This window comes from Accipiter gentilis, chromosome 1 (genome assembly GCF_929443795.1).
Source record: "Accipiter gentilis chromosome 1, bAccGen1.1, whole genome shotgun sequence".
NCBI lineage: Eukaryota > Metazoa > Chordata > Aves > Accipitriformes > Accipitridae > Astur > Astur gentilis.
In genome coordinates this window covers 11,299,999-11,326,178 of record NC_064880.1, presented here as the reverse complement: position 1 = coordinate 11,326,178, position 26,180 = coordinate 11,299,999, and the positions used below count along the sequence as shown (strand labels likewise).

Here is a 26,180-nt window from a genome sequence, read left to right as displayed (position 1 = left end):
AGCGCTGGGTGCACGGGGATCGCTCCATCTATTGTGCACACCGTCGGGTCTAATTGTGCAGGGTAAGTACATGTTCTACATACATATTCACTAGATTTCCGAGAAATGCTATACAGATTAATTAGTTTTCCAGGAAACTATTAGCATATGCAAATGTCCTTTACGCAGGTGCATTGAAGGTCTCTGGTGGTCTTCAGGAGTCCTCTGGTGGTGACCCTCCTCAGGTGATTCTGCGCAATATGGTCTTTTACTTGGTTTGGTACATCAGTGTTTGTTAGTGTTCTTATTATCTAAGTTTTCATTAGTGGTGTAGAATCATATGGTTAGTTTAAGCTAATTTATCTACAAGGACGAGAACAAAGACAGGAGTTCTTATCTTTTCTGGCCCTATCTATTCAAGCAAGGCCTCTACTTGTGCCTTCTCAACAAGATTGTAAGTTCATCAAACATTTAATTAAGTTTTGTGATTGTTCATGGTTCCTTCTTGCTCATCACTCCCAAGTACCAGTCTCAGACAGGCTTAATCCTTGACAAGCACCAGGCTTTGGTATGTAAAGTTACAGAGAGACAATCATTAAGCAATTAGCAGTTCCTTCTCTATATCACAATAACCAAGGAAGAACCTCAGGATTTATTTTTTTTTAATTAAGTCTAAACCCTAATTATATGAGGGAAAGCTTGAGAAATAATGAAATGAATATACACAAGTCCAGGCTGCTTAAATTACCTTTCAATAGCGCTTTGTGAAGAAAACCTTGGGTACCTTTGTAAATGTGAGATTTGGGAGAGACTGAGAGTCAGAGCCTTCCTGGGGCAGAAAACACTGACTGCGGTTAGCTGGGGGTAGGCATTGCACTTCAACATTCAAACCGCATTACTGCAGGAGCAGATTTCTATCTGTTCTTCTCCACTGAGAATTATTTATCCAAACAGTGTGTAAAGCCAACTCACACAGGTAGGGCAGAGTGCTGGTCTTCAGGAAAATCCAATGCTAGGGTTTTTCTCTGCTATGCAGGTAACTTGCATTTGGATTGTTTCTGCACACCTTTAGTTCCCTGGATAGGTAATTGCTGTAGTACAAGTATATCTGTGAGGGAGTAAAACCAAAAGCTGAGGGAGGAACACTTCAGGCTGATAAACCGTCATTCAGGCATCCTGGGTTAGTTTGTATCGTCCTCCCCAGGACACCAGCAGGCCCCTTTGCAAGGGACATTTCCTCCATTTGCACATGAAGGGGACTCTTAGCCCTGCAGCTGGGTCATACTCATTTGCAAGGGCTCAAATAACACTGGTGTTAAGATTATTTCATGCCCAGGGGCTGCTGTGGGCTGCCAGGCATGCAAGACACTTCAGGATGGGTTTTCTTGATTCTGTGAAGAGACAGCAAAAGTGGTGATTGCTTGTGGCTGGTCTGGGCTTGGAGGATGAGGTGAAACAACTGAACTAGCAGAAATGGGTGAGCAGACAACAGGTGCATGGTATGTTTGTTCTTAACATCTGCCGTCTTTCTCCTGCTGACTTCTTGTACCAACAACATGCAGTCTTACAGACATTAGGCTGACAATCAGACAGATCATTTAGGAACTGTTCAAATACAGGTTGACCTCAGCAATGCTACAGTCCATTTGTAGAGGAACACGTACTGTCAGTATGTGGGCCACCTGCAACAAGAAAAATGGCTTTATTGTGTTTGGTAATAGCCAAAAGTGCATGCTTGCTGCAGCTGCAGAAGGACAGCATAGATGTGTCAGATCTCATAATTCATGGTGGACAGTAGCTAAAGAAAAGGAAAAAGACAGCTTAAAAGCCAATTCTGGAAGGAGCCAAGAGATCTTTACCGGTACAGATTACAAACCCATGTAAAAGTGAAAGGGGTAGAAATGTTTATCCTTTATAATCCCAATAGGTAAATAATCTGTTCAGGAATTCAAACCCCATGCTAAAGAGGGCCATAGAGATATCCCTGCCAGCAGGTCGCCCATGCCTGAGGATGCAGCTGCCTCCATCCTGTCCTTATGTTCACTAAGGCTTTGAAAGTGCCATAGCACAAAAATAAAAGCTATATTGTGACTGATGCAACAGTGAGTCCCCATTCCCAAAATCCCCAGCTACTGCACCACACTCTAGCAATGTGCATTTCTTTACCAGCCTCAGCACATAAGAACTTTCCAGCACCACTGCTTCCATGCCTGCTTTCTTGCTATCCACTCCTGATGTACTCAGCAAGATCACTGCGCTCTCTTGGCTCAGATCCTTGCCCAAGGGCCCTCCTGCCACGGGCATTTGCATGAGCAGACTAGTTCAAACCCTAGTCCCAGGTGTGATCTGCTCACTCCTAGAAAGCCAACCAGGACAAGCTCAGAGACAGCAGGGAAGGCACAGGCAAGTGAGCCCCTGGAGGAGCCGGCTGCTGACCTCTGCTGAGGGCTCTACAGACCTGGGTGCAGCCTGGGGAGAAGTCCACCCATTTCTGCACTTGAAAAAACACCCAAGCTGCAAGCAGCGGCTTATCGCAAAAGCTCAGCTTTGTTTCTGAGTACTGCCCTCCCTTTGTACCATTTTTCTTAGTGAGCGGTGGTGTTTTTTTTTTCCAGGAATTTCTGATTAGCAAATGTCACAGCAGCATTTTAAGAATATAAATCCTACCAGGAACCTTAGCCTGAACGTAAACCACATGCAGCCCTTATTTAGCAGGTGTCTGCTGCATTCACGGGGTGACCCAAAACCCAGGGTAACAGCCACTGCAGAGCAGAGCCATGCAGCATTGCTGGGTGGTGGCTCTGATGGCAGGGACGCAGCTTGGTGTCATATGTAGACCTTGTCTGATCCTCATGTTTATTCCACCATAAGCAAGGGTTAATTACTCAAGTTATAAGATTGAGTGTGTCAAATCATAACTTAACCCACCTCAATCCCATTGTTGTATTAAAGACAATAATCAGGACTGGCCTTAGTGAAGAGCCATGAAGGCATGAGATTGTCTGGCCTACCTTGCTATCCCACCCGTGCAGGAAGGAAGGGCTAAAAGTTTACGTCGTGGCTGCCTGTTTACTTACGTAGGCAGGGCAGGGAGCATGCTCCCAGTCCAGTGATGTGCCATGGACGTGGACGGGAAACCCCCATGGGGCATGGGGAGAAGTCCTGTGGGAGGGTAGTGGTGGTGGTGGTGCACCGCAGATGGCCTGGACCTCTCTGCTTTCACAGCCAGGGGAGCAGCAAACTGCAGGTCCTTGTTGGAGAGAGACAAAGGGCAATTTGTGAAATCTGTGACCCCACGGGAAGGGTCCCTGGCTGAGGGACTGGTTCCCACTCGGCCACCCCTTGGTAAAGGAAGTCCTTCAGCATGTGCCTGGAGATGGGTTTTGCAGGCTCCAGCATAGAATGTCCCGCAAACACTGGGTGATATCGTATTTCACCTGATATTCAGAGGCACTCTGAGCCCACTCCCCCCAGTTTATTCCACCGGTCTACGTCAGGTAAATGCACAGTGGCAGGATGGCCTGGGGAAGAAGGTAGGAACCAGGGTGAGGACACACTCTTCCTCTGCCATCTTTCCTTAGACACAGAGTCCTCCACAGAAAGCTGCAGATGAGTCTGCTGGCTCTCCCAACACCACTGTCTGCCCCAGACATCTCCCCAAGGCAAGGGGGAAAGAGTATTCAAAACCAGAAACTGCAAAGTTTAAGGAAAATAGAAAAGGACTTCCATCCAAGGCAACACTCGGCGCAGCTCTGACATGAGGAAGAGTCAGTGCTGCCTGCCATTTCCACAGCTAGTCCACCCTGGGACCATGGCTGACGAAGCCAGTGGGCCTCTCTGCACTGCGGGTGGCCTCCTGGGACATCGGTGCCCTGCAACGCGAGAGCTAGCAGCTGCTGTTGGAGGCTTTCTGTCTGGGGCAGACATTTGGTCCCAACAGGTGCAAAAACCCATCAGCTCCCTCCAGGCCATGGGATGGGCTACAGAGGAGGATTGCATTTCCTACCCCTCTGTCAAACCCAGGGCTCCGGGCCTTTTAAGCCATCTGTTGCTTTTGCAAACAGCATGTGGCAAAGGTACGAGTGAGCTGGGCAAGGACTGCAGAAGTGTAGGAGTTACTTTCTCAGTGCCCGACAACCTTAACATCTGAGAAAAAGAAAACAAAACTTTCTTACAGCACAGGGAAAAGACATAGCTAGCCTGAAAATGGCAGAGTAGGAAAAGTACAGCGCAAGTTTTTGCAACACTAGGACATTCTCTCCTCCCCAAAGATCAGCTGCCCTTGCTTCTTAAGTAATAAATGCTACAGAGGAGAGGCTAGAAATACATTTTTCCAAAGCACTTAAGGACACTAAGGAGCTCTATCACCTTGTTAAAAATAGCTTGGGAATTGGGCATCTAAGGCTATGTTCAAAATTACCTACCTCCTATCAGGCACTGGGCACATTTTGGTAAAATCCCTATAGGGATCTACACCCCAAAATATCTTTAAGATCTGTCCTTTCAGAGCTCAGTAGCCATTCATTTTCAGTGAGACAGGAACTAGAGCAGTGGGGCTCCAAGTATGATCACAAAATCTGCTTCAGCTCTAGACCATTTGAAACTGTCAGGTCAAATTTTACCAATTGCAGGATTTGTAACACAAATATTGCCTTGCTGTTTGCAGCAAGTGGACCTGCAGCAGCAGATGCCCAGCATAGATGGCTTCTGTACATAGGCTGTTAGTGGTTCAACTGTACAGACCAGATAATTTTCAGAGCTGGACTGAATCCAGTTTGCAGTTCTGGAGGAGACATTCTTCCATTGGGTCCTGTCACAGTGCTCATCATGGGTAAAGAGGCAGGCTGTGCTCTGCTCAGTAACAGTCTTCTGGTGCAGTGCATTTGAAGATGTGTACAGCTATGAAGCATCCCAGACTTCCTGCATGTTTTGTCCAGGCCCTGCACCCTCCCAAGGAGATCAACCATTGCCTCGTGTGAGCAAGGATGCCCTTCAGACCCCAGTGTTGTTACCTGCTGTGCATGCTGAAGCAGGGGAGAGCTGGCTCCAGCAGGCTGCGTGAACACCATCGGTGGCAGAGCCTTCAGCATCATGTTCTGCATGATGAGCTGGTGCATCTGAGCGTTCTGCATCAGCATCATCTCTACCATATCTGGGAAGAGGTCACCCCAAGGAAGAAAGCAAGAGCTTTATCAACAACTGACAAGCAGCAGAGGAGTCCCAGTAAGAAGTGCCCTCCAGCATACAGACTGGTCACTGCAACCAAGACAAAGCAGCTGAAAGGGACAGGTGAAGAATATTAGCATTATTTGCCTAGGCAGTGCAAAATTACTGTCTATGAATAAGACTATTCATACCAGCTTTTCTGTTTCTCCTCCCTTCTACAGTAAAGCTGCTGTTGAGCATCTTCTAGTTTCCCTACAAGCCCACCCCTCTGGCTATGCTGACTGGCAGGCTGGAGAAGGGCTGAGCACTAGAGCTTTCTCACTTACTCCAGCATGGACCGGCTCCTTACAGTGCTCTCCACTGCTTCAGCTCAAGATCATTGCTTTCCACGTGAGAGGTTTCCTCAACTTTATGTGATATTGCAGTGCCACCTTGAGAGTCCACTGCATGTGCATCAAATCTACTTACCATGATCTCTGGGTTCTAATCAGTTCACTGTGCAGTGGAACTACTCTGCTTGGGAGGGAAGGAAGGAGGGAGAGGGCAAAAAAACCAAGAAAAAAACAAAAATCAAGGCAACTCTCCTTTTTTTTTTTTTTAACTGGTCATACCAAAAGTAATTTACATATATCAGCTTCTGAAAAGTCATGCATGAATTGGGACTGTTTTGTTTATGAAAATAAACAGACACATAGATGAAGAAAAAGCTGAGAAATACTGCAATATTGTGACTGAGGATTTCTCTGTGGGATGAAGAAATCTTTGGCTGAAGACTGAGCCAGGGAAATCATCCCAGGTTTTTGTTCATGTATTATTTCACAGTAGCATCCACCTATGTTTAGAAACAAACTTTTTATTGGCATTCCACTATATTTGGAACGGAACTTTCAGCTGTTCTGTCTTGTTTCCAGACATGGGGCATAATAAAAACCTGTATTGTTCTGAGAGATTGAACAGCAGCTTAAGAGGGAACAAGACAATAAAAAACACATTTTAGAATTCTGTTTGTTAATTTTGGAATCTTCTGTGCACATGAGTTTGACCTTGTCGATATTACTCAGTGCCTTGGGTTGAGCTGGTTTGCTTTCCCAAGCTTCTCTGGCAGCTTAACCTGGCTGTGCTGAGTTTGTAGTCCCTTTTTCTTTAGTTTCAGCAATAAGAGTTTGTCTGAAAGCCTCTCAGAAATGCTATCTAGCCCATTGATGGAGTGCAATTCCCACAGCTCCAGCAGCAGCCCAGTCGTGAAACAGCATGTCACTGACTAGCTTGGATGCCATCCCGTGCCCCCATCCACTTGCTGTGGCACCTCGTCTGCCCTCTTCGGGCCTGGTGATGGGAGCTGGCTGCTAGACAGAGGGTACGTCACCTTCTTTAATGCTTCCAGAGCGGGGCGCTGCAAAAGGCTGGGCCGGGGGGATCTGCGTGATCAGGGGGGGCGGCTGAGGTAACTGCTGGATGATGGTGGCAGGCTGAGGTGGCATCTGAAAAAGAAAGGAAAATGGAGAAGTCGGGGTTGATTTTGGCCAGCTCCCTCATCTTTGTGAGAGCAGAGCAGCGGGTATCATCTGCCTGGACTTCAGTAAGGCTTTGGACATTGTCTCCCATGAGACCCTTGTGGAGAAGCTGTTGAGGTTGTGGGCTGCACGAGCAGACAGTGATGTGCATTAGAAACTGGCTGCACAGCCAGGCCAGAGCGTGGGTAATCCCCTCACTCCTCTTGCTACTTCGTTCCTATGGTAAACCATTCACACTGTTAATTTTGTGCTTTATTTGTAAGATGATTTCCCTTAGATTTTGCTTAGGCCAGTAAGGGTCCCATATCACAGCAAGAGACATATCTTCCCTTTCGGTGGGATGAGTATTTCCACAGAGCCCCCAAGTCCCTCCACCTGCGGTTGTTGTCTCAAACTGGCACAGTGCTAGCGGTGTTTCAGAGGAGAGAGGATCCTTACTGTCTGCTGGATAATCCTTGGTGGCTCTGCTTGGGGACCTGGAAAAGGTATCTGGTAGATGTGGCGGGGGGTAGCTCTGTGGTTATGACAGCGTCCTCCAGCTGGTGCAGGGGGCTGTGAAAGCTCTTCCAGAAGGTGCTGCTCCTGCAAAATCAAGTATCTTCTTAAACAAGACCTGGTCACAGAAAGGCAGACAGTATTGTTACACTTTCTGGAATAAATGGGATTAGCCCCTGGGAGCCCGCAGCAGGGCACAGCCTCGCTCACCAAAACACTGCTGCAGAAATTTCCAGCACTGCTGCATCTGACAGGCAGACCACAAGTGACTGCTACATGTAGGGAAGCACTCAAACAGTGCCTGCGTAAGTATAAAGAAAGTTTGTCTTCCCACATATCTTGAAGCCATACAGTTTTCAGTGCAAGCAAAAAGGAATGGAAAAAAGGTGAAAACTGCCAAAAGTCTAGGAAAACATTTCATTAATGGTTGATACCCTCCACAAACTAGGAATAAGTAACAGTTACTATTATCCCTATTTTGGTGGCATTAAAAATCCCTTCTTTGCACTTTGGCACTACACCAGAGAGCTTATGATACAACAGTTCAGGACAAACAGAACCAACCTACCAACTAACTGAAGTGGGTGCAAGCTTTGTTAGCTGTAGCAAGGGAAGACATACTGCTCTCCGGCACCTCTCCCTGATTAGCTGGCCCAGCCTCTATACTCCAAACCAGCAGAGAACTGAATACTGCCCAGCCCAAGAACCAAAGGACAGGAAAGAACTGAATCCACATCAGCGGTGGACTTGCAGATAACCTGGCCCTTTCTGTTGTTCCTGTCCACAGAGAGGGCTCTTACCTTAAGCTCCTGCAGGAGATCTTTCCTTCGCCTTAGGGCACTTCGGAGCATATCTTCATGTCTGCTCCCTGAAGGAGGAAAAGTCCATTATCTTCTGAAAGGATCACAAAGACAGAGCTATTATACCACCTACATTATGAGATTAATTCTGGAAAATGTGTTATAAGATAGCTTCACTTCTTCCACAAAAGGCTTTAGGCTACTTTTCCTGTCAAATCCATGAATGGCTTATGACTTTATGCCACATACAGACATAGCTGCTCAGCAGCTCTACAAAAGGCAATGCACCTTCTTTGAAAATAAACTTTTCAGATTGCTCTCTAAAGTCCCCTCTTAACCTCCTGGCTTAGAAACTCATTTTAGCCTGAAATCTAGATATACTCTGTACATGCAAAGGATGATTGTGCAAAGTGTAAAAAAAGTTTGTTCTGATATATCAAAACAAACTCAGTTTTGAATGTCAACCTTTCTGTTTCCTTTTTGTTCTGAATCAACTTCCTTTTCAATTCTTCCCACATACAGCTGATTTTGAACGCACTTGCAATGAAAACAAAAAAGAACCTTTTCAGATACATTGGAGGCATGCCCAACATCTGCTCTGAAAAGCATCACTTCTTGTTTTGAAACTGTAAGTTGTTAAAGGGATTTTTAATTTTTGGCCACAGCATTGAAAACTTCCAACTATTTGTGCATCAGCTCAATGGATATGAGCCCAGAGTACAATCTAGAAATATTACTGATCATCTACCAGTAGCCTTTAATCCATAGGTAATATAAACACTACATGTAACATGCAAAGAAATGAATGCACTACCCGTAGCATGCGTAGCTTCCATGGGAGTATTGTTGAAGGGAACACACTACTTGTACGTGAAACGTCACAGCAGTTTTGAAAGGGTTTGATAAAGACACAAGTTATTTTCAGCTCCCTTATTTATCAACTTTTAGCTGGTTCGCTAGCTTTTATAGAGAATTGTCTAAACTTTGGAAGTTTCATAAGCATGCTGGGATTCCTGACCTCTCTGCCCAAATCAAAGTCAGGATGTAATTGCACATGCATGGTTTCCTGGTGAAATAGTTTCCTAGCTCTTATCAACACAGTGCTCAAGACCAACTCTTTCAGTATAACAATTTGTTTCATAAGCTGAGTCACTTTTGTTTACACTGGAAACCATGTTCTGGTCTGCACAAGGCTGCATTGGTCAGCTTCAAAGGTGCAAAGCAGCATTAGTAGTGGAGTGTTCCTCCTGCCTGGGTCCCTCAGAGACACACAGCCATCCTAACGACTTCTTTTCAGGATCACCAAAGCCAAGCACACAGCTGGACTGCAACAGGGGCTCACTCCTAGGTACAGGAGCTAGGATGAATAGGATCACCAGTGGTTTACTCCAGCTGAACCAGCATCCACAGCTGAGAGGCTGCAGAGGACACCTGGACAGGAGGTCATTCTTGTGTCAGTGCTCGGCTGGCTGATTATTTCCCTTTGTCAAAAAAAAACAGTTGAAGAAATTCAAAAGATAAAATGTAGATAGCTGCACAGGATAGCAAGCCCATTCTCCTTGCATCAAGGCTGCTAAGATTCACTGGCTTGGTTAGGACTGAGACTAGTATACAGACTGACATTACTGCACAATCTTCACTGGAACTTGCATTTTTGCTACTTCCAATCCCCAGGGCTGCATACAGATTTAGATACACAAGCTGAACTTGGGCAGCACTGACTCAAGTTCAGAGTCTCCCTCCTGCCCTCCAGACAATGTTCCTGTCACAGAAACCAAGACAAAGCAAGTTCTGACCACCCAAATGACGAACCACTGAGCACGCAGAGGCCTCTTGCAGCTTTTAGGGAGGAGATGTGATCATCTGGTGTGACCTGCTGAGGAACTCATGCCTGAGAACATCACTAAGCCCTTTCTGTATCATGTCCATAATTAGAACAAATGCTACTCTTTTACTTGCAGTTGGGAGAGGTGACTCCATCTTCCCTAGGTTCTCCTGTTCATTTTCTAGTCTCTGTTGGTAGAACCACAACAAGAACTGGTTATGAGACAGGCAGCAAAGTTCACAACAATTTCCAACCCTACCTTACAGGCATACATTTGGGATGCAGGAAATAAAGCAGAAGTGGAGACAAGCAGTGCTTCTTAACAGCTAAACCACAGCTAGTGAGGGCTACAAGAAGTATTCATAGAAGTATGAAATGTCTCAGTACAAATCTAGTTACGGTAACAGAACAGTCATGCTTCCAACCGGCCAGGCTATCTCAAACCTGGAAATTGATAGCATGGTGAATCAGGAGACACATACATAATTCATCATAACGGATCATATGAAGAACTTGATGCTGGACAGTTTTGGGTATTTGGTACACTATTAGGCCTAAATGGCCCTGGCCAGCCTTACCAGGGACTTCCACATCTGCTGCTCATGTGCCCAGGAGCCCCTTTAATCTCAGTTCTAGGTCTTCAGTTCTTACCTGAGCTATACTGGATGAGTAATTGGTCTGCAGTTCAACCACAGCCATGCCTGTGACTGGCCATGGATCCTATTAACTCTGATCCCAACCTGCAGACACTTCCCAGGTTGGCCTTCAACCTGCCTCATTGCCATGAGCTTGCCTGATAGATCTGGACTTTTGGCTGAATCTGGCCACCATGTCTGGCTCTGCCCTGCTTGCCTCGCTTGGGGGCTGGCCGGGCAGGCCCCTGCCCTGCTGGCTGTGTTATTGTGCTCAACTCCTTGCTCCTTAGGGAGCAGATGGCCCTTGTTGCTCCCTGCTGCTCAGAAATTGGAGACCTTTCACTCACGCACAGGCTCTTTTCTTGGTTCTGCATAGCTCCACACTGTTGAAAGCTTTGCCTTCAGATGGCTGCTGCATCTAAGACAAAAGATTCCACTGTGGAGACAAGTTAGATGCCACTTCCAGCATTCATGTCTCCAGGAAAATTGTTTTTCCTTCCAGACTTCTCTTTAAGTGGCTTCTGGAGGACACTGAAGCAGGTCTATGCTAGCAGATTCAGATGTGCTGAGTGGGGAGGAACAGGGCTGAGTGGAGAACCTTGGGTACATTAGTGTGCAGAGTCACAACAAAGAGCTACTGCGATTCTGTACAGCACCTCATGTGCTTCCAGCATGGGCAGTTTCATCAGGCAACATATCTTATGTGAAAGCAGACAAAAGAGACGACATGAAATTGCCTTAAAACAATCTGAGGTCCTCTTTACCCAAGATTTACTCCTAAACTTTGCCTGTCATGACTCAAACTGGTTTTGAGCTAACTGGTGACATCTCCCATAAGATCAAAGCCACTTTAACTCTATTTTTAATTTACTGTAGGGCCATGCAAACTTGTACAATGTTATTTAAGAAAGTAACAGTGACTGTAGCACCACTGCACATTGGTCTGCCTCAGCTTGCATGAAGAAAGGAGGTTCTCAATCGGCTGCAGATTCTCTTTGTATCTCAGTTGAAATATATTTATTTAAAATACAATGTTAATGCTTGAACATGCAAAAAGCAGAGCAAAGGTGACCACTGTAGAGTTATTCTCTTACCTTTTCTAGGACCTTGAGTTTCAGTTGTGCCAGGTGATCCACCACTGAAGGATCTGTCATTGTAGTAGTCTCCTGGAAGAGTAGGCAGGAAAAAACATGTTAAAAAGCTAAGGAAAGGCAGATACGTTTCCAGTGGTCATTTTTTCCCCTCCATGATCTTCATAGAAGAATAATTCCATTAGAAAAAAAAAACAAACAAGATTGTGAGCAATTGAGGGAAGAAGATAAAAGCTTCAGTTTCACTCCCAGGTAAAAATGAGTACAGATAATCATCACGATGTCACAGATACAGCTTTTTCTGCCATTTCTCTCAATGCATTTTCATGCTGCAGGTTGCAATGGTCACAGAAGGGTAACTCAGGGTGAATATTTGTCTATTCTTACTGGTTGCTAGCCTTTCCCTGGCAGTGTCACTAAGCCCAGCCCCCTGTGTTGTTAGTCTCTTCTAAGTAGGTCAGAGTTTTGTGCCTGTAACCTGGTTGCTAAGTTTGTAGTGTCAATCCATAATATAAACAATTTTATCTCTGGGGTGGAAGCTTATGTACCTTTTGTAAAGCAAATGCCCAGCACATTAGTGGGCAAGAAGAAAAGAAATAAAAGCCAATGGTTCTTTAACACAAGCTCAATGCTAGGGGTCAGATTATGATCTTGCTGATTGATACCTGATAGCAATGTTTATCCCACTGTAAGGGGCCCATATATGTTTGACATAGCCCTTCACATGAGTTTTCACCACCAGATAGTAACTAAAAACTCAGAAAAATTAAGGAACATAGCTGGAACTCATCCCTAGCTGAGTAAAAGAGTAAAGAGGCTATGGTATAACATCCTTTTGCTTACCACCTCCCAAGCGACCTGCAGGGCATCTCCCTCTCCCAGCAAAGCCCTACCAGCATAAAAAACAGGGCAACATTTATCAGTGACATCCATAAAATCAACACCAAGGCATGAGAAAGAAGCCAAGTAACAGATACTCATTCTCAGTATCATATTTTAAGCCCGGTTCTGCTCCTAGGAGAGCGAAGTTACAACCCCTTCCCTACTTGAAGGCCATAGCAAAACCACAGCTGAGCCACTGCTGGCAGCTGGAGCAGCTGATAGATGCTTGTAGAGAGCTGTGTGGGAGCAGCACAGATCACCTCTAGCTGTGACCCACACAGCATGTGTGTGCAATCTGTCCTTAAAAATAATACACAGGCTGGTAGTCACTGGAGAGGTTATAGAAACTGAGATGTGGGGATTCCAAAAATAGCTGTGCCGTGTCAGAGCTGGGACTCAGCTTTCTTTGGCAGGGCTCATCGGTGAATGCTACGAGTGACACGGCAGAGCAGAAAACCCTCTCACCTGCCAGCAGTTTTCCTGAGAAAGAGCTCTGTGTACATTTTTGTACTTTAAAACCCCAATAGATTTTTCTCCCATTATCTCTGGCATCTTTGATCTCTTCATCCTTTGGGCAGCTGCAACAACCTTTGACAAGGAATTTCCGAGTTGTCCTAGACTTAAGCGTAAGCCTAGTCATGCAAGTAAACTGCATAAGTATAGTTGACTTAAGTGTTAGGGAAAAAAAGGATAACATTTAAAATGTTTTAAATCTAGATTCCTGAAAAGTTTATTGGAAATCTTCTCATTTGTTATGTGAAATTTATACAACTGTTCCCCATGCACTTTTTCCACACCATTTGCAACATAGGTATCATATTCCCATTCAGGTGTTTCTTTTCTAAGCAAGAGAATCTATTTAATTTGTCCTCAAAGAGCAGATTTTCCTTGCTCATTAATCTCGTAACTCAGCTGGGAAGGTATAATGCAAGAGCCCACACAGACTGCTCTCATACCCACCTCTTAGCCTGCACTGTCGGCCACTCTCAGAAGGTGCTGCATCAGCTGGACCTTTGATCGCACCGTGGCTGTATGTCTGTTTGTATGGTCTCGTGTTTATCCTAATTGCTTCTCTCTGTACCTTTCTAGTTCATAAACCCTTTTGTGATGGGGTGATGGGAGTTGTGGGCAGCATTTGGGAAGTGATGTAGCAAAGCAAGCTGTGTTGGTGTCTCCAGACAATCACAACGACAGCAAACCTGCTATTAGTCATTGCTGATGCTGTAGTAGTGTTTTTGACTGCTGATGAATACTGAGCTGATGTTTTACCACCAACTGGTTTAATACAGTCCCCCTTAGAAGTTAAATTTCTAGAGCCTTCTTTGTGAGAGGAATAGAGGGTTACAAGAAAGGTTGACAACAAGAACCAAGTATTCCATTAAAAATAGAGCACATGTGTTAAGCAACCGAGTTGACTATAGAGGAAAGGGAGAAACTTCTGCTTAATGTGACAGGTATCCCAGAGAAAATCCAATACTAGGTGAAAAAATGCTTTCCAGCAAATCTGCTGAGGGATCTTTCTTTTCCCACACTTACGGCTGCCCTGGTCACAGTGGGATCCCTGCTCTAGAGACATCTTACAACCGGCTAATTAATGACTTGCCGGAAACATGCCAGCTGGACACAAGAGAATCTGGCCAATAGGGATCTATAGCTACATGGAATCACAAACTAGGGATCACATATGAACATGATGATGCAAAAGAGCAAAATCAGACAAATTTAATTCTGCAAAGTATTAACGGGAGTGTTAGTGCACCTCACAGGAGATAATTATTCTGCTCTATTTAGCAGCACTGAAGTCAGAGTTTTAACACTCTGCCTAATTTTAGACATGATGGCTTAAGAGGGAAAGAAAGTCCAGAAAAAAAAGATAAAAATGGTACATTTTGTAAGTTCTGAGGAAGACTTGGAAGGACTGGCTTTGTTTAATTAGTAAGTAGATGGCGAGAAGAGGACAGGCTAGCAATCTTTAAATAAATGAAAGGGTACAATCAAGAACAGGGTGGGGTTTTTTCTGTCTGGAAAGACTGGGCAAGAAGCATTTGGCTTAGTCAGGGAGAGGAAAATCTGATAAAACCAAGAAAAATTCTTAATTATACAGTAAGATAAATGATGGAGCAGCTATCTAAGAAAAAACTTTCACAGAATTTGTTTAAAAACAATATAGAAAAACAAATGTGATGAACATTGTAGGACTATTAGACCACTCCTCAGATACAAAAATGGATTAGATAACTGGTGAGGTCCATACCAGTACTACATTTCTATGATATCTTTTATTGATTTTGATACTTTATGCCCTTAATTTTAATTACTATGATTTCTAAAACACAATATAAAAAGAACCAAACAAACTGGCATACCTGGAAATATCCAGAGACTATAAATTTTCATGTTCTGGTTCCCCAGGGAAGAGGCTCTATCATTTCAGTCTTAGAAGAGTGTTTTAATTTATCAAAAGAGAGTTAAAAGAATAAAAAAAGAAACACACACACAAATCACTAACAGAGAAGTACATATAATTTCCTTCCAATCAATTGTCTGCTTCTGCCAATTGTAATGTTGCAAATTAACAGTCGAGAGCTTGTTAGGCTGCTTGGTGGTTACAGGTATTGTAAAAATGTCCTGTCTGCATTTAAACTTAAGCATATGAATAAAACATATTTTACAGTTAAGAGTTATTTCATGCCACTACCATATAACAGTGTGTAATGTTGGTTTTTACTGTTATTTCTGAAAACAGTGACCCCAGTTTGAACCGAATTATATTTATGATTAAGTCTTCTTATGTATAATCAAGTACACTATACTAATCATATACTATACTTATGATTATTGTCTTCTTATATGACAATGGCAAACCACCAGTCTCTGCAAACACTGCTCATTTATTTGCAGATACATTGCAGCAGCACCCAGAGTTCTCAGTAAGGTTTTGTTGCCAGCCTGATCTTAGTGTGGCATTTTCAGTGCTACTGCTAATTAAGTTGAGGTATAAATGACCTCTACTACTTTTATGGTTATGTCAGGTGGAATTGGCCCCAGCAGAAACAGGGGTGGTGGCCCTGCCACTCTGCCTGGCTGGCTTCAGCTCCCGCACTGGAAAGCTGCTCTAACAGTGCAGAAGAACCCCAGTCCAGCTGCTGGCAGGACAATTTGGGTAGTACCCAAACGATGTTGCTGGTGCTGGCTGATTGCCAGCTAGCCGACGCGTCGCTGGAGACAGGTCCCTTTTCAAATATTTCCACCTGAGTCAATTTAATTAGATTAGCACTAGAAATCCTGACATTTTGACAGAGACAGGTATATAAGAAAATATAATGCATGAGTTGGTTATTTAAAAAAAAACCCAAAAAACAATAAACCAAAATCCATTAAACCCAAACAAACATGACTTACTTATTTTACATTTTTAGCTGGAGCAAAAGCCAAAAAAGTTTTTAAACAAATTTTTTTTAAGTGACATATTTGATTTAACAAAATTGCCATTATAAATGCCATCATATATTATCTTTTTTCTGTTAAGAAACTTCTTTTTGCTGAGCTTACCAGTTTTCTTTTGCTTCTCAGATTACACAAGCTTTTGTGCTAAGAAATGTCATAATTCAGACTTTATATCTTACATAGACTGGGGACAAACTCAGAATCCTGGCTACAGGGTCAGAGGACATGGTAGTACTACCAGGAGAAACAAATAAACAAAAAAACCCCCGCAAAACAGCCACGGGCTGACAAAACAGGAGGTGACCCAAATTAGCATTAGGAGTCTGTCTTCACTGTCAGATCTAATGTCCCTGCATGGTTTGCTCACTGAAATTTCTACTCTTCCTTAGAAGGGCCAAACTGGTCGTAAAGAAAAAGAAAGCCAATGCATACTGTCCACTGGCAACCTCTGCAGAAGTTTAAAACTTAATCTCTACCTTGGCTCTGGACACAGACAGGCTTTCTGATGTGTAGAGAAAGCCTCACCAACCCTGCCTTGCTCCTAGTGTCCTCAGCTTTCTCTTTGGAGCACTGGGCACACACTGCTCCAGTCTTTTTATTGTCTGTGCTGAAACATTTACATAGAGATAATGTGGGAGACCAGGAGATTTGTACAAAATGGTGTATTCCGAGAACACGAACATGTCCATATTTCTTCCCACATACTTTTTGGATTGTGGTTGACATAGGGATGGGAAACCCCTATAGCACAGATGCAGTCCACAGAAGCAGCTAGGTCCAGCTCAAGACCTGGAGGGCGCAATGTCTGAATTGGGGGCAAAAGCCCATACAGGTAAGAGCCCAAATGCATAGAAAGGTCCAGGGATAGAAAAGGAGTTGTCAGATCATGAAAATGCTTGCATTTCCATGTTTCTTAGAAAGAAGTCAGTGTATTACAAGAGGCTACCTCTGAACTGAGCAGAGTAACAAACTTGATTAAAGCTTGTGTTTTCCAGTATGATTTAACACCTTCAAGAGACAAAGAAGCTGCCTAGATGACTGTAAGGTTAATTATTCTCAATATTAAGAAAAGAGCACCTTATTTCTCTCTTGTTATCTGACAGTCATTTCCATACCTCAGCTCTTGCTGTGCCTGTACTTCCAAGGTGAAGGAGCTCTGCAGGTGAAGCCCTCACAGCCCCGCTTCCTGCGCTGGAAACAAAGCAGTGGGCCGCTGTAAAACAACAGGCAGACTAGGCGTGCTGTAAAGGGTCATATTTCCACACAGAAGTTTATAATCAAGCTGGATGGCCAACCCCCTGCGCCAACACCTCCTTCTACCTCCAACGGGGCTAGGGACCGGGCGGCCAGCGCCGGGACCGGTCACGGAGGAGCAGACACGGCAGATGGAAGGGCAGGGCACCCACAAGCAGCCTCTCTTCGAGGAGGAGCCCGCCTGGACCCGAGGCACCAGCCCCAGGGCGGACAGAGGGGGAAGAAGGAGCCGGGGAGCGGCGGCCGACGCCACAGACACAGACACACACACACACACCCCACACCCCACACCCCACACCCCACACCCCACACCCCACACCCCCCCCCAGGCCAGCCCCTCACCACTGCCCGGCAACGGCCGGGTCATCTTTACCGCGGCAGCCGTCCCCCTCTTCCCATTGGCTCTCTACTGGCCCTGGGCGGGGCCGTGGCTGGCGGCCCGTTTGAAAGCGTCCATCCAGCGCAGACAGGGTGGCGGGCAGTTTCCTCTTCTATTGGTGGCTGCTGAGGAGGGGCGGGCACTTGCGGCAGCGGGGGTGGAGGCAGAGGGCGCGCTCCAGCTTGCGCTGTCTATCCCAGGAGTCAGTTAGTGAGGGTGGGCGGGGCCAGGCTAACGGCTGCTCTCGGCATTGGCTGGCTTGCCTCCTGCGTACGGCGGTCCTCGCCAATTCCCGGAGATCTTCCTTCCTTTCGCCGGGAAGGCGGGCCAACTCCTGCTCTCTTATTGGCCAGTGCTGGCGAGGGCCGCCTCGCGGTTGGCGGTAGAGCTGAGGCGGGTGGGGAGAAGGCGTTGGGGCGGCCATGACCGAAAGTTCTGTGCCCCCTTCGCTGTGACAGTTGGAGGAGCGGGGGGTGCGGGCGCGGCCCGGCTGCCTCCTCCGGGCCCCCGGCTTGCCCGCCACATGGACGCGGAGGAAGAGGTGCGGAGGCGGAAACTGGAGGCTGGCAGGGCCAAGGTGAGGAGAGGGAGTCCCGGCTTGGGGGGGAGGCCGGAGGGGGGCCTGGTGGGGGGGCCTGGCTCCCGGAGCCGCCCGCGGCATGGCCTCTGCTCGCCCCGGGTCTCTCCCCGTCGGGGAGGGCGCCGGCGGTTTTTCCCTCGTAGCGTGGCGGGGTCGGTGCCACCCCCGAAGCCCGGGCCCGGGGTCCGGGCGGCGGCCGTGCTGAAGTGTTGCTGCCAGTTCGGAGCTGTGCCCGGAGGTGAGAGGTGTTTACCTGGACAGCGTGGCTGTGCCAGAAATAAATGTGGCTAGTGGTGCTCCCTGAAAGGAGGTTGCCCGGGAGACTTCCCGAATTACTGCAGAGGTATATAAACATTATCTTCAGTGAGCAGGGAGCAGCTTAAAGCAGTGCATATATCTTCCCTGGGTTTTGGGGTCTTTTTGTTTTGTTTTCTCCCTGATTCTTCCATTTTTACCTAGGATTCCACTCAGTTATTTGTGGAAATACTGTATTTCCAGGTGAGAATCCCCAAGAATAGGTGGTGTGTATTTTATACTTAAATGACTAGTCCGCTTGCCCTTGCATCTGCGGGTGGGTTGTGGAGAACTGGGTTGATTTATTTTGTTTCCAGTCATGCTGTTAGTGAACACTTCACATGTTTTGAGCAGTTACATGCCTTCAGCTTGGTGTAGTTCGGTGGGACGGTGTAGAGAGCTCATATGACACAACTGATGTACAAAGGTGACATTCTCTTAGTAATTATTGTCTGCAGTGATGTAATTAGCACTTGATATGTATATGTAACCCTCTTAGATTAAAAACTTATGCTTTGTTTTGGTAATGATGATCAAGAAGCTGGTTAGAAATGCCTGATTACTTTTCTTTCAACTTAGTGTTTTGCTGTTTTTTGAGCTGTTATTGTCATATTTCCCTTCTGGGAATCCATTCCTGAGTAAGGCTTGCCACTCTGTAGCTACAGTGTTTCCCTGTTCTCACCATCCTGGTAAGACTGGAATGGGTGACTGTGGCTACAAGAGGATAGCTGAAGCTACACAGGGTGTTGTGAGGTCTGGACGGATCAGATTTTTTAATTATGTGCTACAGCTTCTTCACCCCTGATATCGTTCCTAGTGATTCTCCCACAGGTGTAGGGGCATGGCCCTTTCTGCAGAGGACCTGTCTGGAAATCTTGCTGGTGGGGTTGGAGGTGGCTTGGGGCTGTGCTGTCTGCTTCAGATCTTTTCAGCAGCCTTCTGTGTTTCTTTTTCAGCTCCCTCCTCCCAGCGCTGTGCAGAAGGCAATTACAGAGAGCATTACTGGGAGGGGAGCAGGGTTGTGGCTGGAGCTGTGCTGAAGCAGCTTGATGGTGGGCAGTACAGGTCCTCCATCCGTGCCCTGTCCCACCCAGATGCTGCCATGGTTGCCACTCTCCCCGCTCCCTCTCAGCAGCTCCTCATCAGCTTGCCCTCGCAGCCTTGTTATGTGCTCTGTGGACACAATCCCCTGTTGGAGAATGATTGCATGATTACTTTTTGGATTAATACTGAGAGAGGAAAGTTTGAGTACAGGAGTTCTTCAGGTTGAAAAGTTACATTAGCTGTGGCAAGACTTATGTTAACATTTCTTTTGTAACCCTTCTCTAAGTGCAGTATCTGTTTATAGTTAGAAAAATGTGATAGACTTGCCTTGAATAAGTTATTAGTTCCCACCTGTTGTACAGCTGCTGTTTGCCATCGGGGGGGGTGGGGGGGGGAAGTAGGGGCTTGCATTATGTTTCAACTTATGTGTGCAGAGCCAATGTTGCATTTATTATTTTTTTTAAACTATGTGCTAAATATCTCTTATCTTACCATTTTAAAAAACAATTGTTAGCAGCCCCATCAATGTTGCTATTGCATGGTATCACATACCTGGTATACTGAGAGGAGAGGAGAGGAAAGGGTTTAGAAAGGCAGAGGTAGATGTAGTGCTTTCTCTGCTTATTAAAATGTCACAGAGATCCATTATTTAGCTAGCAGATTGTGGGCACCAGACAATTTAAAAAAAAAATGCACAAAGAAATGAATGGAAGCAATATCCATCAGGGCTTATTAAATGCAAGCATAGTATGTTAGGGTTTGGAAGGCAAACATGTGAGCTGCACATTCGTTAGTATGCTCACACCCAATTTCTACCATGTATGGCTGCATGCTTGCCCTGTTTCTGTATCTTTACTTATATACCTGAAGTTGTGGAGCTAACTTACGGAACAGATGCATATTGGGCTAATTACTGGAATAAATGCACCTTTGGTGTTACTTGGCATAGTCCTTTGCATGTTCTTAAGCCCATAATAGGATGTGGTCATGCTGCTGAGTAGGTGGGCTGCAGGACTGTAACTTGCCTCAGAAACTTCTTTTGGGTAGCTTGTGTTTTGAAAGGCTCTTATTTAATAGAGCAGTAAGGACATGTCTCTCTTTTTTGTTATTTTCCTTTTCTTTTTTTAATTGCTTTCTTTGTGCTGCCTTCCTCATGAATACAAAGGCAGTTTTGAAAGGGAGAAATGACCGTGAACAGGTACAGTATTTCCTTTCTGTGGTGCAGACCTGCAGCAGCTTAAGGTCATCCCATCTCCAGACCAATACCAGTGTTCAGTGTTCATCCAGATCAGCTTCCTGAATCATCTCACCACGTCACTGTGAGTGCTCATGAGAGCAGGGGACAGGAGTGCGAGGCTAGCTGTGTGTTGCAGGCCTCTGTTGTAGCAGCCTGACTTGTAGCAACCTATGCAGTCATGCTAACTGCAGTCTGATAATGCTTCAATCTGGAGATGTGAGCTGCTGTGGGGTTTTCTGCTTCACCCTCCTCCAAAAAAAAGAAAATTTTTTTTTTGTCTTTGGCATCCTTAGAATTTAGTCTGCTAAATAATGACTTGGGAAAGGAATATAATGTGAATGTTTTCCTCTTTAAACCAGTACTTGCATTATTCTTTTTCCTATAGCAATAAAAACTCCATTATGGAAATGCATTTAATTTATCACCAAATAATAATCATGATTCCAACTGTTGTATTAATTGGAAATTGTCATGATTTGGCAGCTAAGTACTGACTGTATCAGGTACTTCAGATTTCTATTTTTAATAAATGCAATACTGATTGCCAAGGTAGTAATTGAGAAACAGAACAAACCCCAAGCATTCAGTGCTGCTTTTTTCTCCTTGTGTTTTTCCACCTCACGTTAGCTAGTATGCACGTTGGCCAGCTGTGCCTCTAGTTACAGACCTATATATGCCATACCTCATGTGTGTGAAATTTTTGCCGTTCTTCCATTTTACACGGTAGGAGCTCAAAAAGGAGCGTGTGTTTTCCAGGAAGTTTTCCCGCCTCATCAGTTTGAGCAAGCTCTAGAAAATATTTCTGGGTTTTGTCTAAGAGTACTTGTTGCTTATGTTTACTGTATCTAAGAGGTGGACTAAGGTTTATTTGAACAACCAGTCTCTGTTGGTTCTGACGCATGTAAAGCAGTAAGTCAAGGAGTAAGTTACGTGTGAGGTAGGCTGGCGAGAGCTGAACAGTGCTGCCTGTGCTGTTGTTTCCCTGTCTGCTGGCCCGTGCTGCTCGTGTCAGTCAGCTTGCAATAATGTGGTGGAAGGATGTCAGCACAGCAGGTAATTGGGATGGGGATGACACAGGGACCACCTGACATAAAACCTGGCAGGCTTGTTCTAGTTCTGGGATGCTCGTGTGGTGCTGGCCATACCAATTCAGAGGTGCCTTGTGGTTGCCTCTTAAGTGACTGGTCATGGTGAGATGAAGTTGCAGTATAACGGTACCTGCAGGAAGGCTGAGTGCTCTTCAGTTATGGAGAGCTGCTTTGGATGCTACGGTGGACAGCGCTGTTTGTGTTGCGGCATGCTACATCTTGGCTAAAAGTGAAGCTTTCGCCTTTGCATGTGCTGCTAGAAAGCAAACTCAGCTCCTTCAAAAGGGGCATGATCCCACTGGGATGGGGAGAGTCAGTGTTATGTGCTTTCTTCATATTCTCTCACACACACACACACACACACACACACACTACTTCATGTTGGATGACTGTCTGCGTATCTGATGATACGCTTATAATGACACTTGAATTTATGTAGCTGATTAAAGGCTTTGGAAACCTGATATTGCCCTAAATAGGGCTTTTCCCCATCCAGTGATTCCATAAATCTGAAGTGTGTTTGACTCCAGATACTTTCATGGACCAACAAGTCCAATAGTTCCATAAAATTGTGGAGTAGTTGGATATTTTTGCATGGTATGTATTATGATTTCATGTTTAATGCTTATGAATGGGACAAAATAAGTTTTGTTTTTTCAGCTGTGCATTTAAAAATCCATACTCATTTAGATGTTCAGTCATGGCAAGTCTTGGTATTTTAATGTCAAATACTTGATTTCCATTCATGAAATCATTAACTGTTCTTTATGATGGCCGCTCTCTGCCTTTCATTTCTCATCTTTTCTGATTGTTTTACTCCTGTTTTCCCTTTTTTTTCCTGCTTCAGCAGCTTTCTCCATTTTTCTGCAGGATCCCTCCTATCCCTTTTCCCCATGTTATCAGGTTAATTGGGGCTGGTTTTGACATAACTGCCATCAGTAAGTGCTAGAGTTAACACCTGATTTCAGAGAATAGTATTTATGTCTCGCTACAGCTTTATTTACTGATCTGTTCATCTTGAGTATTATAAAAGGCAACAGGGCACCTGGCAATCTTTGTTTAATCTGCATTCAGTATTAATAACTATGGAAACTACAGAACGTAATCTTAAAATTAAGCTATTTGTACATAAACATCTGAACTGCTGGTAAGAAACTGATGTCTTTCTTCAAATACACCTTTTAAACAGGCTGCTCAGTGTAGCCGGTGTGTAACCATGCATCTGTTGAGTAGCTAAGCTGTCAGGTAGAAGTTGCTATAATGGGTGTAAGGAGAAAGGACTGAACTAAATCCATTTCAAATGTTGAATGAAAAGAAATGGACAAGGCTTTTCTGCAAGGTGGCTGTTTTACAGGAAAACCAAGCTGTCAAGCAGTGGATTATCGTATGTATTGCAGGTAGATCTTGCCAATTATGTTTACATCCCATGATCATTTGACTGTCTGTTTTATCTTGTCACAAGGATATATTAACAGTGCACTTGATAACCTATGCTTGTAACTTTGGAGAAAGCTTTTTCCTTATGAGAAGGATGTCTGGATTTATGTTGTGAGGGAGATGTTACTTGGAAATGCTGCCTAAACACAATACTAGAGTTCAAAATAGGATAATCCTTTTTAAGCAGTTTAAGGTGCTAAGGAAAGTTGGGTAATAAATTGTCAGTGACATTCTTTACAAGTCCCTGGTGCTTTGTAGATCTGTGATAGTCTGATAAAGTAGAGCATCTGATTCTTCAACAGAAGAAATTAAAATGACCTGGCTTAATTGATTTTCTATTTATGTACTGTAGGCTGCTTTCTGGCTAGGAAGTTTTGCTGTATTCTCTTAAGGGGGTGGCAAGGAAGGAGCATGAGGATTCACTTCTGTTAATTTTAATCTTAAAGCTTACACTGGCAAAGATCTGTTTAGATACATTTGTAGGGGGTTACTGTTTTTGCTGGTCTTGCAGAAAGACTGCTCAATTATTATTTTTTCCTAATGATTCTATATATTAACAACTCCTTCTTTTACTAATCTGTCTTACTGTAATTCTGGATTGTCATTGATACACAGTTTCACTGAGTAAAATTTGATTCTTGTATTGAAATGAGTCTTTAGAACTGGTGTGAGATTTTTTGCTTAATTGCACAGTTATCCAGTATGTTCTGAATGTGTAGAAAGTAGGAAGATAAAGCAGTTTTTCTGCAGATGTATATATTTTATCAAGATAGGATCTTTATCACCCATGAGTGTGTTAATCTTGTGGTCCTGCTACCTTTTTCTGACTTACCTCTCCCTCTACCTCTTCCAATCTTTTCTGCACAGTTTGCTTACTTCAGACAACGAAAAACAAAAAGTGACATCACGCAGTCGCAGAAAAAGACGGCGAAGAGGAAGGGCTCGTCTGTCCACACGCATGACGTTCCGAAGGAAGAGTACGCACTAGCGGCCCAAGATGTTGGTAAGGGTATAGAGAGTAAGGCTGAAGACACCAACCTACTAGAGAGTAAGGCTGAAGACACCAACCTACTAGAGACAACAACAGAGACAGAGGTAAATTTTAGTATTTCTTGTGTTTCACTTCACTCCATCTGCAGATAACAAGTATTCCAGGTGACTGTTTTACTTAATTGGGTATTGGCTCTCTGGCACTGTCAACTAGTTACCATTGAGAAGTAAACTGATGTATTGTCACTTGTAATAATTAACTCTCTTACAAAGTGATGTAAATAACTGGAAAAAACCTCTCCGTTATATGGACTGGACAGCTGGTATTGTCAAGGAGCTGTCTGCTGTTAGCCTGCTAAATTGAGGTCTTTCACCTTTCACTGCCAGGAAATTCTCTTTGGGCAGACTTCTGGTTATGTGGCTGTGACTCCATGAAATGGCAAATCCAGATTGAGAGGCGTAGTAGATGAGCAAAACTGCCAGGACCTTGTCATGCACAGCATTAGTTTGGTTTTGTATCACTTTGCTGGCTCAAATGTGCTTAATGTTTTCTTAAAAAATATAATTTGTTCCAGCATGCTCTTAGTAGCCATTGTAAAGCCAGCATAGGTGTTATGTTCTCTGACAAATTTGTTTAAAATGTGACTCTGTTTATGCCTGATGAATTTCAGTATGTTTGTACTGGTGACACACTAAAGGTGGTTGTGTCAATAAACATAGAAACGTAGCTTGTCATATAGTGTGAGATTACTAGATGTCTGGTAATAGGTATACTGGTCTGCCTGAATTAAGCAGTTGCTTTCTTGCTTCAGCTCACAAGCAAGATTTTTATTTTTATATCAGCTGTGTATTAGACAGTCATGTAATGCTTTCTCTCTCTTTCTGTCTTGTAATAAAAATAGGAAAAATGTAGTTTTGAACAATTTTTTTTTTAGGAGTTCAGCTTGCTTCAGAAGTGGTTGGCTAGTGCTTTCACAAGCCTGAGAAGCCAGAAGGCAACTCTCTGTCTACAACAAACTATATCTGTCTCGGTCTGTGAGTTTGTTTAGAAAGTAGTTTCCCAGTGCATTTCTGCATGTTGTCTATGCAAAGATTCAAAGATTCATGAGTTTTGGGAAGGCACTGCCTTCCGCATAAAAAGCATCTCTCCAGCTGTTAGTGTGCTTTCATAACATACACCAATAGCATCAGTCTAGTGTATTTGCAAACCTGCAGTAACGGAGGATACCATTTGCATGTATTATCCAGCTTTCTGTTGTGAGGGCATCCCTACTGCTTTCAGGATATCCTGAGCATAACGTTAGGATTGCAAGGGCTTTTATGAAGCTACATGCCAAGCTGTTTGCACTAAGGAAAAAGCATACAGAATTTTGTCACTCAGCCATAGCAGTGTCCTTATTACATTCATGTGAACTTAAATTAAAACCCAACAAAAATCACTTATTGCTTCTAAACAGCTTCTGTCCAAATAGCTAGTTTTAGTAGTAAATAGTAAAGCAAATGGAATTGCTTTCTGAGTTATGTGGAGGGGCACCTCTAGGGGGACAGTAGTCATTGGAAACTACTTTGTGCAGATTCAAAATACAGGGAGGACTATGGGATGGGTTTTCTAGATAGTGCTACAGTCATCTTTGTCTTGCTGTGTATTTAGTGAGAGGTAAGTATCTTTCAAGATATCAAGCTCCATTAAATATATGTGTCAGAAAATAACACTGCTTTTGTAATTGTCAGAATGATTTTAGCATGTTTGTTAAATAATCTCCTGTCAGTTAGTTTACTAATACTTAGTAGTAAAGAGTACTGAACTGTCTTTGCAAGCCACAAAAGCAGAATATAATACATTAAATCTCAGCCGTTAGAGTTGTCTACTCAAAAATTTTGGGCTATTTGTAAAAATGAATTATTTTTTTTTTTGCATTTATTTCATTCATTTGACCTTGAACAACCAGCTGAATTTACTATTACAGTCAGTCTTTCTCTCTCACTAGTATGTTGTCTCGCAACATGGACCTTTCTGGCTCATGTGTTTAGGGCGTTTCCAGA

The 26,180-nt window shown here is 44.2% G+C and overlaps 2 protein-coding genes across 11 annotated transcripts in view; one reads left to right on the top strand and one right to left on the bottom strand.

Annotated features, from left to right (window-relative positions):
* C1H21orf58 (chromosome 1 C21orf58 homolog) lies at positions 1-17,466 on the bottom strand. 5 transcript variants are annotated; one of them, XM_049806602.1, is made up of 10 exons: positions 17,431-17,456; positions 16,950-17,047; positions 11,509-11,580; positions 9,910-9,967; positions 7,955-8,022; positions 7,098-7,241; positions 6,512-6,626; positions 4,992-5,131; positions 3,057-3,229; positions 1-1,661 (listed from the first exon to the last, which is right to left on the bottom strand). In XM_049806602.1, exons 1-10 carry the CDS (start codon positions 17,453-17,455, stop codon positions 1,646-1,648), a joined length of 909 nt encoding a protein of 302 aa, XP_049662559.1. In that variant the 5' UTR covers position 17,456; the 3' UTR covers positions 1-1,645. The 5 variants fall into 5 exon arrangements, with proteins under 5 accessions (XP_049662559.1, XP_049662570.1, XP_049662551.1 ...); XM_049806613.1 differs by lacking the exons at positions 1-1,661; positions 3,057-3,229 and having other exon boundaries at positions 3,239-5,131; positions 16,950-17,025; positions 17,431-17,466; XM_049806594.1 differs by lacking the exons at positions 1-1,661; positions 3,057-3,229 and having other exon boundaries at positions 3,239-5,131; positions 16,950-17,020; positions 17,431-17,457.
* A 395-nt stretch (positions 17,467-17,861) lies between these two features.
* The window catches only part of PCNT (pericentrin), a 115,244-nt gene continuing 106,925 nt past the window's right edge, over positions 17,862-26,180 (top strand). For 5 of the 6 annotated variants that reach the window (XM_049810810.1, XM_049810792.1, XM_049810784.1 and 2 more), the window contains exons 1-2: positions 17,862-18,044; positions 24,015-24,242. In XM_049810810.1, coding sequence (XP_049666767.1) covers positions 17,991-18,044; positions 24,015-24,242 — 282 coding nt within the window. In that variant the 5' untranslated portion in view covers positions 17,862-17,990. Of the gene's footprint in view, positions 18,045-23,897; positions 24,243-26,180 lie in introns of those variants that run through there. The other variant, XM_049810764.1, reaches the window with a different exon arrangement.